The 16530-nt window shown below is 31.0% G+C and overlaps 1 protein-coding gene across 1 annotated transcript; it reads left to right on the top strand.

Annotated features, from left to right (window-relative positions):
- The first annotated feature begins 12144 nt into the window (after positions 1-12144).
- Positions 12145-16235, top strand: LOC127083602 (rac-like GTP-binding protein ARAC8). The gene is made up of 8 exons (XM_051023912.1): positions 12145-12450; positions 12714-12801; positions 13039-13148; positions 13239-13302; positions 14892-14956; positions 15039-15104; positions 15281-15378; positions 15877-16235. The coding sequence occupies exons 1-8, from the start codon at positions 12175-12177 to the stop codon at positions 15914-15916; spliced, it is 807 nt and encodes a 268-aa protein (XP_050879869.1). The 5' UTR covers positions 12145-12174; the 3' UTR covers positions 15917-16235.
- The last annotated feature ends 295 nt before the right edge of the window (positions 16236-16530 follow it).

Below are 16530 nucleotides of genomic sequence, written 5' to 3'. Positions count from 1 at the left end.
CAAAAAAGGTTGACATTTCCCTAATTGGTATTTGTCATCTAAAACAGAAAAGCAATTCCCAGGCAGACATCAAAATGGCAATAAACTTTTCCTGCAAAACAACACTTTTGACCCTCAGTCAGCTTGCTGGATTCGCAGCCTTCGCGGCGCGAAGGCAGTTCGCGGTGCGAACTGTTGCTTCTCCAGCTTCCTTGTTTGGCAAGCTTCCTCCAAGATGTGGTGTTGCAATCCAAGGCCTTTCTTATCCCAAAATTCTACAAAACTAACAAAAAGGTGAAATAACTATTCAAAACAAAATAAATTAAACCTAATTGCATTTATACAAAATAGTGAGAATAAAAGTGTGTAATTACATCAAAACTTGGTAAAAGGGACCAATAAAATGATATAAAAAGTAGTACTAATTGGTCCCTAACATTGACCAAAATGTCAATTATTTAACAAGGCCAGCATTTGGTAAAAATTGCCATTTTCTTGTATTTTTTCATGTATGAACATTTGTAATGATTTATAATGGATGGAATTTGATGTTTTGGTATGAATAAGATCAATGTTTAGATGAATTTTGTATGAACTTGAATGGATAAATATGACTTGAAATGCATTGACTTGAAATGGGTTGTATGGAGATTTGAATAAATGAATGGATGAATCATGAATTAACTTGAACATGAATATAACTTGAATTGAATCACAATATGCTTGAAATTGATTAAATGATGAAAAATATGGACATGCATGAACCATACTAGCATGAGCCAATGAATGCTAATTGGGAATGACCAAACCAATGGATACAAAATGCACAAACCAAGAATGAATCATGCACTTGAAATGACCAGATGAAATGGGCCTAGGCAATACATGAGCAAGACATTAGGTATGAAGATGACCCAGATGAAAGACCATAATATGTACTTAGGCATAAAACAAGGGACACAAGCATATAATGCACATGTGAGAGCATGAAGTCTATGGGATCAAGGGCAAGAGACCAACATGAATGGCCATGCACAAAAGGTTAGTGAATGACCTTTGACCAAGCAAGATAATCAAGCTACAAAGGAATTATCATATGAGATTAGGGTGAGGAGGCCACCCACAAGGGCATGGGACCTCATCCTCCCTGATTATGGTTTACATGAAGCATATCCCTTCAATCAAGGTCTTTGAATCAATCAAGATGCTTCACCAGAGAATCTCTAATGTATGATCCCTTAACTAGAGTTTAGATATCCAATATAGGGCCCGAGGAGCATCCAGGAGACCTCATAACCAAATCATCAAGGAATTAAGGTTTGAGAGCCCTCAGGAGTGCCATGATGAGATATTATTAGATTCATGCTTAAAAGACCAAGAAATTAGGGTTTCATATCCCTTATGATCAGATGAATAACCCATGTCATACCTTTGAGCTTTGATCCACACACAAACCCGAGCTTGCAAGCCAAGAGCTTTGAATCTACAATGACCAACTTAATGGATGAGTGATGCACATGAATGAAATATGAATGTGCGCATATGATTCCCAAGTCAAGGATTGAATGAAAGGATGAAAAGGGTAGGGAAAATTTTGGGGTATGACAGTAGGAAAGCTCTATTCTTACTCATTCTCCATCACTTAAGGCTTGTGGTGCACAATACTAATCGTAGTTTTATTGTATTTTGAATTTGATCAAGAAAATGCCACTTGACTTTGAATCAAAGGTTTATTCATTTGACTATGAAATGGGTAATGTAATGGATGCACAAAAGTAACCAACAAGAAAGTAAAGGGTCTCATTGTAAGTTAACCCAAGATAAAGCCTTGTGTGTGCAAAAGTGACATAAGCTAAACAAAGGATAATGGTCTTACAAACACGTCTCCCTAGGGTAGTGTCATGATGCCATTCTTACAACATGTATGTAAGTTACATATAAAATCCAAAGTCAAAGACAAAGTGTCAAAAGGTATGGAAAGGATAAAGTCCTAAGTGAGGTCCTCTAAGTCCAAGTTGATTATAAATGGGATGGATATTTTTGGTCTTATCCTTTTATCATGTTTTTGTTATTTTTAATTGTATGATGAAAATAAAGTAAATAACAATAAGTAAACATGCATGATGAATGTATACAATGATGATGATGATGAGTACTATAATAAAAATTACAATGCAATGACATAAAAGTAAATCACAAGGTATTAACAAGATCATAATAATAATGGTTAGTGGATATGGATGACATAAAATAAACTATGGGACAATGGTAACAAGATCACAATAATGGTTAGTGATAAAAAAAGTTAGTAAAGTGAAGTTAATGCTTGTTAATAATATACTTAGGTCAAAAGATTCAAAATATGGTGCATCAATAGATAACTTATCACTGATGTAAAGTATTGAAAATGATCAATGATCAAGTTACAATAGGTTTGTAACAATGAAAGTTATGCAAACCCCAAGTCCATCTATCAATAGCTTGACAAAAGGAAGACTTTATCACTCTAGGGTTACAGATTAATGAGTTGATTAATGGTTATGTTAGACAAGTTATACAATGGTTAATGTACAGTACAAACAAGTTAGTATAATGGTTAGATGGTTAGTATAAACAAAAGAAACAACATAAATCAAATGGAAAAATAAGTTAAGATATACAAAAATAAAGCTTCATCAATATGTCAAATGATCCAAGCTTGGTTGATATAGAGGCAACCTAACTATGCCTCAAAGTATCATGAATGATCCGTTGATCATTCATTAATAAATTTGAAGCATAAAAGGTTCAATCAGCCATAATCAATCCAAAATCATGACTTAATAGACTTTATTAGCCATCAATGTTAAAGACATCATAAGTCACTCATAAAATGCTCAAATAAAATGAAACAAAGCATAATTAAATAGAAGAGAAAAAATAATATGAGTTTGTGTTGGAAATATTTTCAGCAAAATAAAAATAAGTGGCAAAAAAAATAAAATGAAAAATGAAATAAATGGGGGTAAAATAAAAAAAAAGGAAAAAAAACAAAGCAAATGGCCGCACTGCGGGTTGAACCCCTGACCTTGGGGTCATGGGGGGTTAACCCCCTCATCCATTGGGCCAAGTTCCATTTGGTGATAAAGACCCGCTTCCACTAAATAAAAAAATAAAACCAAATTATAAAATGAAACACATGCATAAGCTGGCCAATCGGGACATGACAACATAAAATTTTGAATTGAATGCGCGTGCTGTTCTTTGTTTTCAACCTTTGAACACTTAAATTAAATCTAAAAAACACGAGTTTTTCAATGGATTCAAGTATGGAATCAACACCTAAGCTCAACAACAATCTAACCTCCATACTCATGAGCCATTGATTGAATATGAGTATGGAGTATTTTCCATAAATTCAGAAGAACAAACTTGACCTAGAACAAAAATTAAATACTTTATATTGGATAATCAACACTCAAACCATAGGGTTAATGTTCAGCGGATGATTTCGAGTTGATTGGTAAATTATTTGAGTGAAGGGTGTGAGTGTAACTACCTGATCGGAATCAGTTTCAAAAGAGAACTCCGATGAGTTGGTGCAACTCAGGTGAGGTGTTGGGAAGGTGAGTTAAGGTTTGGAAAAGCTTTAGTGATGCTTATGGAAGGATTAAGGGTGGTTAGTTTGAGTTGAAAATCTTTGAAACTCATAAATGGATTCTCTATTTTTGAAGGTGAAATTAGATTTTGCAGAAAGGTGATTTTGGATTTTCAAGCTTGGTAAATGAAGGGGAAACCTTCCCATATTTATAGGGAAGGTGATGAAGTGGTTTGGAGGGAGAAAATGGTGGTTTGCTTCAGAAAAAGGTCAAGCTCGAAATGGGACAAAAATTGAAACTTAGTGGGCAAAGGCTGTTCACTTTTGGTCTGCAATTCCATTCATTTTGCCTTTGTTCTGCAATTGGCCCTCTTTTGGTGAGATCAAGGTGGCCCTAACACAAGATGATGCAGTTTTGTCCCTTTGCCATTTTGGGAAATTTCAGAAATTGTACATGGCTCGACTCTTGCATATGAGGAGCTTTCCACATCCAAATTGACTTTAATTTGTGCCTTGATATGTTATGAAACATGTTAAAAGTCAAAAGGAATCAGATTGAAGTGTATTGGGATCTTGGTAAACCAAAATGGAAGTTCTGGCTGATGTAGGTCTGGTTTGTGCATCATGATGATTTCCAATTTTGAACTAGGGCCAAATTAAATTGGCTCGTTAATTTTTCATAAATTTTATGCAAAATACTATTTTCCATGTCCTAGATCAAATTAAAAAAGAATCAGGTTAAAAGGAGTTATGGTTTGGAAATGGCAATGTGGTAAAATAGTGGTCTTGGTCATGTTTCTAGGGCATGCTAAGCACATTGGACCAACTTGGCCAATGCAAAATCTGGGGTCCTTTCTTAATGAATTAGGTCTTGGGCCTTGAAACAAAATTGAAGACGAACTCAATTAGGACATTTGGCTCAAAGAAGATCTTGAAAAGCTTGAAAGGTGAAAAAGTTATGGACTTTGGAAAAAATCATTGGCCATTCTTGCCAAAATGTGACCTACCAACATGACCTAGAAATGCCACCCTCTGATTTCTTGATTTTTAAGGTGAAATAGTGGATGTTAGGACCTCATATGATCATATCATGATGTAGAATGATGCTTGGAGTTTTTTGGGGTAATTTTAGGTCATGTCCATAGGTGAATTCAATGCCTTGAAAGTCTAAAAACCATGACCAAATCACGTACTTGCAACATGAATGGAATGGATGTTTGATTGGTGAATTGTGGTTTAAATTGACTTGAATTGATGGTGAATTAAATGTGGTATGATAGGATGATCAAATGAAGCAAGGCCAAGGATCAAAGGATACAATAACTAGGGTTTCTTGAGTCACAAGTTTCATCAAGAGTCATGGCCAGACAAATTCGGGTTTTATGATATAAGGGATTCATTGAGATGATTAAAGGGATTGAGGTATGAACAAAATTTGGATTTTAGGGGTTCTCAATGACATGGTCAAGGCTCAAGGTGAACCATGACTTATACAAGCCAAAGAAGGTCAAGCACTAGGGTTGAGGTCCTTGGGTGACCAAATGCATCTTCATGTGTCTTCAATGGGACTCACCATACAATTAGGGTTTTGGAAAGTGAGTGAAATGAATTGAATGATCCTCTAAGCTTGTGGGGTGCTTGAGGATGAAGATATGGTTAAGGTGGCTTGGGCACACCTTAACATGATCAGAGGGTCTTAAGGCTTCATGATTGAACCCCATGTCCTAAATTTATGGAACATTGTGGATTATTAGGTATGAATGATTATGAAATGATATGTGAGGGGTGCAATGTATATGTAGATATGGTATTTGAAGGTATGGTAAATTTGAGGGTATGACAAGTATGCATAAGGTCAAGATGAAACTCGTAAGGAAATATTGTTAACACTTTGGATTATTTTCACTAAAATCAGCAAAGGAAAAGACAAAGTTGAAAGAGTTGCATGTAATTTTTGTAGTACTGATTTTGCCATCGGAAAAACCCCAAGTCTGGTCAAAATTATGGAACTTCACTTTTAAGTAGTCATGTATTTATTTGTAAAAGTTTGCTGTTGAGCCTTCTTAGTTTAGAGGAATCATCAAGCCTAACCCCAATCAACCAAAACACACATTGTGAATTACTTGGAGAATCCATTATTGCACAAGATCTTCCTTTTATATTTGTCAAGTATGAAAAGATTTGAGTTTGGGTAAAATATTTGAATCAGTGTGTTGAAATGGTCTCTAGGAATACTATGGTGTCAGATATTGAAAAAATATACGATAAAGAAAGGATCAAGCTTAAGGAAATCATGGGTAGGATTCTAAATAAAATATGTCTAACATCTGATGTTTGGATATCATCCACTAGTGAGGGTTATATCTGTTTGACTGCTCATTTTGTTAATGAAAATTGGAAGTTAGTTAGTTGTCTTTTTAACTTTCTTCGAATGACCCCCCCCCCTCCTTCACACACACACACAAAGGTATTGCATTGGAAGCTACTTTATTTTATTGCTTAAAACAATCGGGAATAGATAAGAATTACGCTGGATAGCGCCTTTGCCAATGACAACATGCAAGACCATTTGAAAACTCATCTTCGAGTGTAGGGCAATTTGATGTGTGACGGTGAATTTTTTCATATCCGATGTTCGACCCATGTACTCAACTTAATTGTCCAAGAGGGTTTAAAAATTGCTAGTGAATCCCTCCATAAAATTAGAGAGAATGTCATGCATATTAAAGGATCTGATGGAAGGATGATTAAGTTTAAAGATTTTGTCGAGGATGTAAGGATAAATGTCAGCGGCGGTTTAAGATTTGATGTATCTACTATATGGAATAACACTTATTTGATGCTTGAAAGTGACTTGCAATATAGAAAAGTTTTTGAATTTTATAAGGTGGCAGATAGAAGCTATAAATATTCTCCATCTGATGAGGAATGGAAAAGGGGGGAAAGGATTTGTGAGTTTTTAGAACCTTTTTATGAAACTACCAATTTGGTTTCTGGTTCATCTTGTCCAACTGCAAATTTGTCTTTCATGCAAGTGTGGAAAGTCCAATCCATTTTAGAAAAATATCAAAAAGTATTGATAAGGTGATAAAGGATATGTCTGATAGTATGAAAGTGAAATTTGACAAATACTGAAAAATTATAGTGTTGTGCTAGCATTTGGAGCTATTCTTGATCAACGCTTGAAGGATAAAATTTTGAAATTTTGCTACACTACACTTTATTCTACAACCTCTAAAGGGAAACTTAAGAATGTGAAGGATAAATTTAAAGGACTTTATGAAGAAAATATGAGTTATTCTACCAATAAAAGTGTTTCTCTTTCTCAATCATATTATGAGTTTAACTCATTGACTATGTTTAGAGAGGGGAATAAAGATAAAAAAATCAAAAATTATAAGTGTAAATTTTTTATATTAACATATTTATTTCACCTCATTTCCTCTTTTATTAGTCCTGATTGCATATTGTTAGTTTTAGGTGATGTAAATAGATTGGTCTTTATCTAACATAGCAACATTGAGAACAATGTAGAAGAAATTATTGTTGGTTTGTTTGGAGTGGGATGGGATGTGGGAGATGGTTGTGATATTTGCATTCTATATGTTATGTTTCAGTTGTTCCTACGTGCTGACAAAACAATGATTCTTTCACTATATATTTTGTTTCAATTGTTCCTAACTACTTCATGCATATTTTATTTCAACTTTGCATGTTTTTTATAATCTTATCATTATACTATTTTTAAAATCATTTTTCATGTATCTGCTTTCTTTTCCTTTTGGTCTATTGTACTTGAAATGGATTGTCCTAAGTTGATTTATATGTTTTTACTTTGAGAATAATTCTTTACCATTTATGTTGTTGTTAGAATTTATGGAAACTAGAATTAGCATGCATTTGGTATAATTGATGGTGCTTTCAATAAGTCGGGACAGTGCATTCTGTATGAATTACTTTCTGTTTACTTGACTTACGTTGATTTCAAGTGATGAAGTTGTTGAATTGGTTATAACAATTTGATTGTTACTGTTGATGTGCATTAATTGCTTGCATTTACTGTATTGAAGGTTTGTAGGTGTTGTTATGCACATGTTAATGAGTCTTATCTTTTTGAAACTTGTTAATACTTAAAATTGGTTGGTGTTTTTTTATCTATGTTATGTTGTCTCTGTAAATACTGGGAATAAAATGTCCTAACTATATATATATATATATATATATATATATATATATATATATATATATATATATATTGCATGATTTTAAAACACGGAACTCTATTGAGAGTATATTTGTTTCTGAAAAGAGTGAATTAGATATATATTTTGACGATGAACTATAGACCTCAATGAAGAATACTTTGAAGATTTTGATGTACTTCTTTATTGAAAGTTTAATGAGAATTTTTTTTTGATACTCTTCATAATGACACATGAGGTGCTTAGCATTTCTATCATGATTGTAGCATCTGAGTCTTCTTTTAGTATCGGTGGACGTGTTCTTACCAAATACAAAAGTTCTACTCTTCTAGATTACATCCAAATGTTGATTTGTACTCGGAGCTGGTTGCATGGATTTTCTGAAAATATGAATGATAATAATATTTTATATTTTATTTATTTTATTTGTTTATGTTTATGATATACTCATGCCATTGTTTTGTTGCATCTGCACCTAAGTATGATTTATTGTGTTTTTAAGATAAGGAAGATATCAATACTAACGATGAAGGCAATACTGAGGTGACAATGACTTAACATATATTTGGATTGCAGGATTGAAGTGGAGAACCAATTTTGGTGCCATATGCTTTGTTGTGTTTCTTGAATTTATCTTTTCATGATTTTTTGGTTGGATTAATGTCTTTGTTTGTGTGATATTTGATTCATGTCTGTATTGATTTTCTTCAATTTCGAGTGTCCAATGTCATGAGTATTGACATATATATTTCAGTGATATGTTTATGAATTGTAATGGTCTAGTTGTAAGCGGAGAATATGACATTTTTTTTTGAAAACATGTGTTTACATGGTATTTTTCCTGAATTAAGAAGCATAGTATTGTTGCTTGTGTTTGAAGAAAGAATATAAAGTCCTACTCAAATGTGTATATATATTAGCAAGTCACAAAATATGTTTTTTTCTTTTCTTATTTTATAATGTTTAAAATATGAATTTAAGAGAAAAGATCTGTTTTTTATTTTGGGAATTTTATTATTTTTTTAAAGTTGTTTTTTATTTTTAACAAAAGTTTTTAATTTTTTGTTGAATTTTTTTTAAAACTTTTTTTAAAAAGTTTTTTTAGCATACTTTTTTACTTTTAAAAAAATCATTTTAAAGTTATTTTTTATTTTATTTGAGATCTTATGGTCTCCTTTTAAATTTTGGATCCTTCTAACTTTGGAGCCTATCTATTTGAGGGCTTACTATTCTTAAACTTTTATAGACCTCTTTATTATGGGAATTGAGGTCTAAATTAATTGGACCCCTAAATTGACAACTCTAGCTAAAAATACCGTCACATGTTCGGATGATTTGGTGAATTGATTTTTTTTAATATCATGCTATTTTATTGTTGTTCTCGATTTTTTTGATATTTATTGATCTTTTATTTATATATGACAATTTTGCACTATATGGATTTATGTACGTCATTTTCTGCATATCGCTTATATAGTTTAAATCTTTATATGAACAAACATAAATGTAACATAGCCTGAACAATTATGCTTTGATAAGTTACGGAGATGTATCTTCATAATATTTTAAATTGTAAAGTGACTTCTAAGTGTGATCAATGATATACGTTTTAAATTATTACAGAGATACATCTCCATAATATTTTAACGTTTAATTAGAATTTGGTGCGTTCGGAGAAATGTTTTCAAAATCTATAAACAGTTATGTATTTTTGCGTGGTAGCTAAAAAAATATAGAGAGAATATTAAAAAAAATTCTAAAAATTTGGTCTTATCAAACTCCAATGCTATTATATGAAAAATAAATATTCATGTACGAATCTAAAATTCATTTGAGATAGTCTTTTAGCTGTTTAGGCGATCTTTAAATTTTGTTTTGCTTCAAGATCATTGGTTGGTCTTGTCATGGAGGTTCATTTTGTATTTTTCTAATTGTAACTTTTGTTTTGTTTTAAGGTCTATAATTGATTTTATTTTGAGGGTTCATTTACTTTTTACTTTTTAGCCGTTGTCATTTTTTGTTTTCTTGACATCCTTTAGTTTATTTTGGTGTTAATACATATACTATATCATCAATGTCTAGTTTAACCTAATTGAAAAAGATTATAAATACACAAAAAAAAATATTTTAACAAAAACCCTAATGTTTTTAAAACTTTTTCCAACAAAATTCACATGGGAGGTTACTACTATGAGTTAATAATGATAATAAATCTTATGAGGGGCTACCATGTCTATATGATTGTGATGTAAATTCTACCGCTACTAATCACGAGTAGAGTGCATATTTCTAAATTTTAGAAAGTTTCAAAATTTATAAGGACCACTTTCAATTTCAAAACGGAACTGAATTGATGTTCCATTCTCTCTTTTTAATGCAGAAAAGGAAATTGCTTTTGTAAAAGGAAAAATTACAACTTTTGTTTTCTTTATAATTTCACTTTTTCCCCTACAATACTAATGCATTTTACGGTATAAATAATTAATCACCAAATTTTTTAATTTAATTTAATATATCATGATTTTGTATAAATGTATTTTGTTTTTAGAAGTTAAAACAAGAATATTTTTCTAATTTAAATTAACCTTTTTTTTTGTCAAAAATCAATCAAATGAATAAATAGAGTAATAAAATTGAAGTTAAAAGACTAATCTATTACAATTTTTTTAGTTAAGAAACTAATGTCGAACACAGAATGATATATTAAATTGTTATTATTATTATATTTTTATTTCCAGCTCTCTTTTTACTTTTAACATATCTATTACAATTTATATTTTCATGACTATTGTTTTCCATCAAAATAATTTTTTTTGGAAAAAAAACTTAATATTTTAAAATTCTACATAAAAGAATAAATTTTTTTTTTAAATATCTTAAAATTAGATTTCTTAATTCTTAAAAAATATTAAGTATAAATATATTTGTAAGTGTTGTGGATGGTAAACAATTTGACCGTAGAAAACACTAAGAATGGTCAATTAAATTTTATAATTGAAATTTTCCTGGACAGAATCAATGAATATTTCATATTAATAACATAATTATCAAACAAATATCAAATCTTTGTAAATTGACATTTACATGATTATCAAATGCATATACTTGTAAATTAATCGGCTAATTTATTTTAGTAAATTGAAATTATAATAACATTTATAGAATGAGAATAGGTTTGGCCGATTTATAAAGATTTATAATCTAACCTATTGAAATTTGATTTGATCATTGTATTTAATAAAAGAATTAAATTTAAGTTTTTTTATAAATAATTTGATTAAATAAATTTGAGTTAAACTACTAAAAAATTATGAAATTTTATAAATAATTTGATTAAATAAGTTATAAAAAATCTTGTCGTCTATGTAATAAATAAATAAAATAAATAATTTAAATTTTTTAATATAAAATAACCTTTTAAATAGATTAAACTTTTTAAAAAATCAACATAAAGCAAAACATTTTTTTTATAATAAATCGTAAATTAGATTAAATATTTTTCAAAGAATGCATGAGAGATTCTGATGCTGTCTATTTTCACTCCTCCTAATTGATATCTAATTATAAATCTATATTTACTCGTATCATTATATATTTAAAAGGTAACCAAGCCTCTAAATATTTATTTAATGAAAATGCCTCACGTTCTATTATTTTCAAAATTATAAATCATAAAATTTATATAAAACAGTTATTATTTCAATGAACATTAAATTAATTAAATAAAAATGCCTCACATTCTATTATTTTCAAAACTATAATTCATAAACTTTATATAAAATAGTTATCATTTCAATAAATATTAAATTAATTAAATTAAAATACCTCACATTCTATTATTTTCAAAATTATAATTCATAAACTTTATATAAAATAGTTATTATTTTAATAAATATTAAATTAATTAATTTCACTCTCAATAAAAATATATAAGTTAATTACATTTTAAAAAATTATTGATTTATAAATATCAACAATTTATTTACAATAATACACAAATATAAATAAATATTTTCATTTGAATATTAAACCAACGATTTACATTTTCATCATCTGAATAATTTATTTTATAACAGATAGAACTACATTAATTTAATGAATAATTTTAAAACATAAAATTTACCAAATTTCTTCAAGTCTTAATATAATAATAGCAAAATAAAAAAGAATTATTTGTTATAAATAATAAGAAAAGTCAACCCATAATTTGTTCAAAAATAAAACCAATAACATATCCTTTAAATTCAAATATATTACACCTAAGTAATCCATTACTATATTAAATAAAATAAATATTTTGAATGACCTATGAGTATTAAATTAAAATTAAAAAAATAAATAAAAGAAAAGCATATAGAGATTAAAAAAAGAAAGAAGAAAGAAAAGCAATTAGTACATACACACAACAAGAAATGAATGAGTGAGAATCATGTGAAGTGCCGCCACACTCTCTCTCTCTCTCTCTCTCTCTCTCTCTCTCTCTCTCTCAATCAAAAGCTTCATCCTTTATCATCCAACAAAACACCCATTTCTGTTTTCGTAAATTATCCTCACAGATTCTTCTTCTTCTTCTTATTGGTTCCAACAATGGCTACAACAGCCTCAAGGTTCATCAAGTGTGTCACAGTTGGAGATGGAGCTGTAGGGAAAACCTGCATGCTCATTTGCTACACCAGCAACAAATTTCCCACTGTATCCATTCTTTGACCTTTTCTTATTATCTTTTGTTTTTTATTTCTAAATGCGCCAATTTGTTCTCAATTTTCTTTGGATTATCGTAGTTTCAATAAAGGAAACATTTTTGTGTTTGGGGGAACTAGAGAATACTGTAATCCACTTGAAGTGTGTTTGTTGAGTGTAGAATCAACACTTTTTTTTGTTGGTTATTAGGATGAGTTTTTCTCTCTGTGTTTTGTACTCTGATTTTTTTTTTTTGTTCTTATGTTTGTTATCAGGACTATATTCCTACAGTGTTTGATAATTTTAGTGCAAATGTGGTTGTTGAAGGCATAACTGTCAATTTAGGCCTATGGGATACAGCTGGTATGTTCACTTTCTCACTCTTGTTGAAGTGCCTTTTTCCTTTCTGTTATACCGTGTATGTTCGGTTCTGTTGTGATAATTATTGATTTTGAATGAATTAATTCTGACTAAAAGTTGGTTGATCGTAAGATGATTGAGGCAATGGTTGTAAATTCAATTTCTTTGCGTGGTTGATTTGGTTTTGTCGAATTGAAAAGCTTGTTATGTTGTGTTTGTTGTTTCTGATTTATTCCTCAGGACAAGAGGATTACAATAGGTTGAGGCCTTTGAGCTACAGGGGTGCAGATGTTTTTGTCTTGGCTTTTTCTTTGATTAGTCGTGCAAGTTACGAGAATGTGTTCAAGAAGGTATGATTTTATGCTTGTGTTTCTGAATTAGCACTTTCGCTTGTATTGCAGATTTCTCTTTTGGTTTCTAATTTTGTATACACTGTTCAGTGGATCCCTGAACTCCAGCATTTTGCTCCGGGTGTTCCTGTTGTACTGGTTGGAACCAAATTAGGTAAGTCTTCAATCACTTGTATCAGTCTCGTGCTAATTTGTCTTCTAAAGTATGAACTAGATATGAGGAAATGCGACACAATGAGACTAGAAATGCGACACAATAGCAACTCGCCTGTATTCTTAGATTAGAATCTTAAACTAGTATTTTGTTATACTAAACACTGCTGTCAAATATCGGCCAAGGGGGATATCTGTGGCTTTTTTTGGCTCTTCGTCATGGCCGAATTTGGGAAGGATGGCGGTGCCACGGCGCCATATGCGGAAATGGCGGCGCTATGTGTCGGGCTTTATATCGGATTTTTGGCTCCCCGCTATTGATGACACCGATATAGACATGTATGGTCATTTTGCATAGATTTATTGATTGATTTTCACAACATAATTCCTTATCTGGACAATTTTTTTAATCCAAACTATGCATACTTTTTAAAAACTTTACAAGCTAAAAAAAATTAAAGGTCGCCATTCATGTTAAATGGTCAAATTATATCAGTGCAAGAAAAGCATCAAATCTTTCCATGCATGTCTGATATAGTGAAGACTCGATTTCTTTTACATCTATTGTATCATATGTGAGTAATCCATTAAGGAAATCGTATCAACATAAAAACATTCTACTGTAACTATTGAGAGTTCCATATTTGATGAGATATGGCCTAAAATTGTACTGATAAGTGGAAGATATTCATCACCTTAAAAGCCGGCTTTATAGAGTTGAGTTAAGTCAACCCAAATTTTTAGATGGTGTCAAAGTTTGTCCAAGATTTGTTTGGCCACCCGCTAGGGTCATGTTCTTAATTTACGGTTTTGGGTGTGATAGGGTGTGTTGAAAGTCTCACTGGATTAAATATCTCTTGAAAATATGTTTAATAATTGAGGGGTGCCCATTATCTTAGAAGCCGATTTGTAAAATTGGGTTAAGACCAGCCCAGATTTTAAAAGTAACAATTTTTTATCTCAATCTTGTATGATCATTCCTCACACAAAGAAAGTCTAAACCTATGCCATTGATTCTATAGGATTGAGTTAGGACGCACCCAAGTTTTAACAGTAACATATTTTTTATCACATAAAGGAAGTCTAAGCTTATTCACCTAAATGAAAAAAACAAGGATAGAAGTTTCAATCACCGGGAGGAAGCCTCATTGTAATATTAGAGAAAGGTTTCACAAACGACTTAATTTCAGTGAGGCTTCATAATGCAAAATGTTGGCCGTTAACTGTAGTATTACCATTCAGACTCAAGTTGAATGGAGAAGAGATTACTTTTAGATCTTAGAGGTCTGATTAATGTGATTCTCTCCTAAATTTCGCTGTCTTTCCTCTTTGATGTGGAAGGCACGACACATATCCACTATTATCCACATAGTTCCCATTTTTGACTTCAATATATCCAAAAATATATTGCAATGTTTCTTCTATTTTCAGATAATATTTATCCTGGAGACATGGTGCAATTGAAAATTAGTACGGCAAAAAAATAAAATTCACTTTGGAAATCTGTTTTATAATTATGCAAAGTTGTAGTTTTGACGCGTATTGCTAAGGATCACTGCATGTAATACTGTGTTTATGATGAACATGCAGATCTCCGAGAAGACAAACACTATTTGGCTGATCATCCTGGCATGGTGCCGGTGACTACTGAGCAAGTACAAATCTTTCCTTTCTCAGCTGTGTATAGAGTTCAACGTGCAGTGTTTCCTGACACTATTCACTTTTGTTCATAACTAGGGTGAAGAACTTCGGAAACAGATTGGAGCTACGTATTATATTGAATGCAGCTCAAAAACTCAACAGGCATGTTTATTCAATAACAAAGCCATTAGTTCATTTTACCACATAATGTTTGATGTTGCACAATCTATTGTTGTCTCAGTTTAGTTTAATAAACAATCTTCATTATTTCATCAGTAATTGATGTTTTACCAAAGCTCGTCCAGAAACTAACCACGTTATTCATAACACAATTGCAGAATGTGAAGGGAGTTTTTGACGCTGCGATCAGGATGGTCATCAAGCCTCCACAAAAGCAACACGAGAAGAGGAAAAAAAAGCATCACGGCTGTTTCCTGTTAGTACACTTTTTTTTTCTGCGTTATATTATATCAACTGCTTTGTATTTTGTTACATGTTGCAACTTTCCATGCACGCTTCATTTTTTTTCTCCATATTTTTGTTGACAACATGAACATCCCCAAGTTTATACTATTTTAATAGTTGCTTGCTTGCCCTTTAGTCAAAAAGTTATTGTTAGAATAGCCACTGATAAGATATAATTAATAGTAACTTGTTAGGTACGGAAACTAAAACTGATGAAAAACAATGAATATGGTAGCTACTCCCATTAATTAAACCACCTTCTTTACAACTGGGATATACTCAATAAGTAGCAGTTGTAGTATGTGCTGTCTAGCACTTTACAATAAAAAACAATATCAACATTAAAATACAAAAAAAAATGTATACAAAATAGCACATTGCTTTTAATGTTTGGTTACTATCACAGTTCCTCGTTAGCTTTTTAGTTGTAGATTTCGAATATTTCATAACTCTTTTTTTGAAAATGCAGAAATATCCTGTGTGGAAGGAATATCGTTCGTCATAAATGAAAAATGGTGGTAGTATTCGATTCAAATTTCGGAAAGCTTTATGTGACATGGGGAAGCAGTTTGCAGAAATTTTAAGCCTGCATAAAATCACTTGGGTGGAGTTTGCAGTATAGTATAGTACTATAGCTACTTACATTTGACCGTTTTCGATTTAGTTTCTTGATAGGTTTGAGGAATTATGATATATTTGCAGCATATATATTGTAAAGAAATGACAATTTGTTGGTTAGTTACCAATTTGTTTGCATGTGATGGAATTAATATTCTATGTACATACAGGCTTACAAAACATATATTAATTAGTGAGAGCATTATCTGAGATTTAATGTCACTTGTGCAAAGTTTGCACTTGTTATGGTCTAGACCAATATTTTACAAGGTTTTCAATTGATACTTTCTCAGGCCATTTCTTTGGAACTTGGCTTGTTTGAGAAATGAGAAATGAGTAACTTACTGATGCAGGAACAATTTTTTTATATATTATGTACAAAATATTTTAAAGTTGATTTACAATACAAAAGATAGTTGGTTTGAATAGAAAAATGTGTAAATTATAGGGATTAAGCGTATGAGTATATCATGAAGTTATGGAAAGAGCGAAGACTAGGAAAAAA

The sequence above is a fragment of the Lathyrus oleraceus genome, chromosome 5, assembly GCF_024323335.1.
Source record: "Lathyrus oleraceus cultivar Zhongwan6 chromosome 5, CAAS_Psat_ZW6_1.0, whole genome shotgun sequence".
NCBI classification, from domain to species: Eukaryota; Viridiplantae; Streptophyta; class Magnoliopsida; order Fabales; family Fabaceae; genus Lathyrus; species Lathyrus oleraceus.
This window is presented reverse-complemented; position numbering and strand designations above follow the sequence as displayed.

Excerpts from the sequence above, each read along its gene's own strand:
- LOC127083602 (XM_051023912.1), top strand. The coding sequence starts at position 12,175 with ATGAGTGAGAATCATGTGAAGTGCCGCCACACTCTCTCTCTCTCTCTC. Across the intron at positions 13,149-13,238 it reads ACGAGAATGTGTTCAAGAAG|TGGATCCCTGAACTCCAGCA; the intron begins GTATGATTTTAT and ends TACACTGTTCAG. Across the intron at positions 13,303-14,891 it reads ACTGGTTGGAACCAAATTAG|ATCTCCGAGAAGACAAACAC; the intron begins GTAAGTCTTCAA and ends ATGAACATGCAG.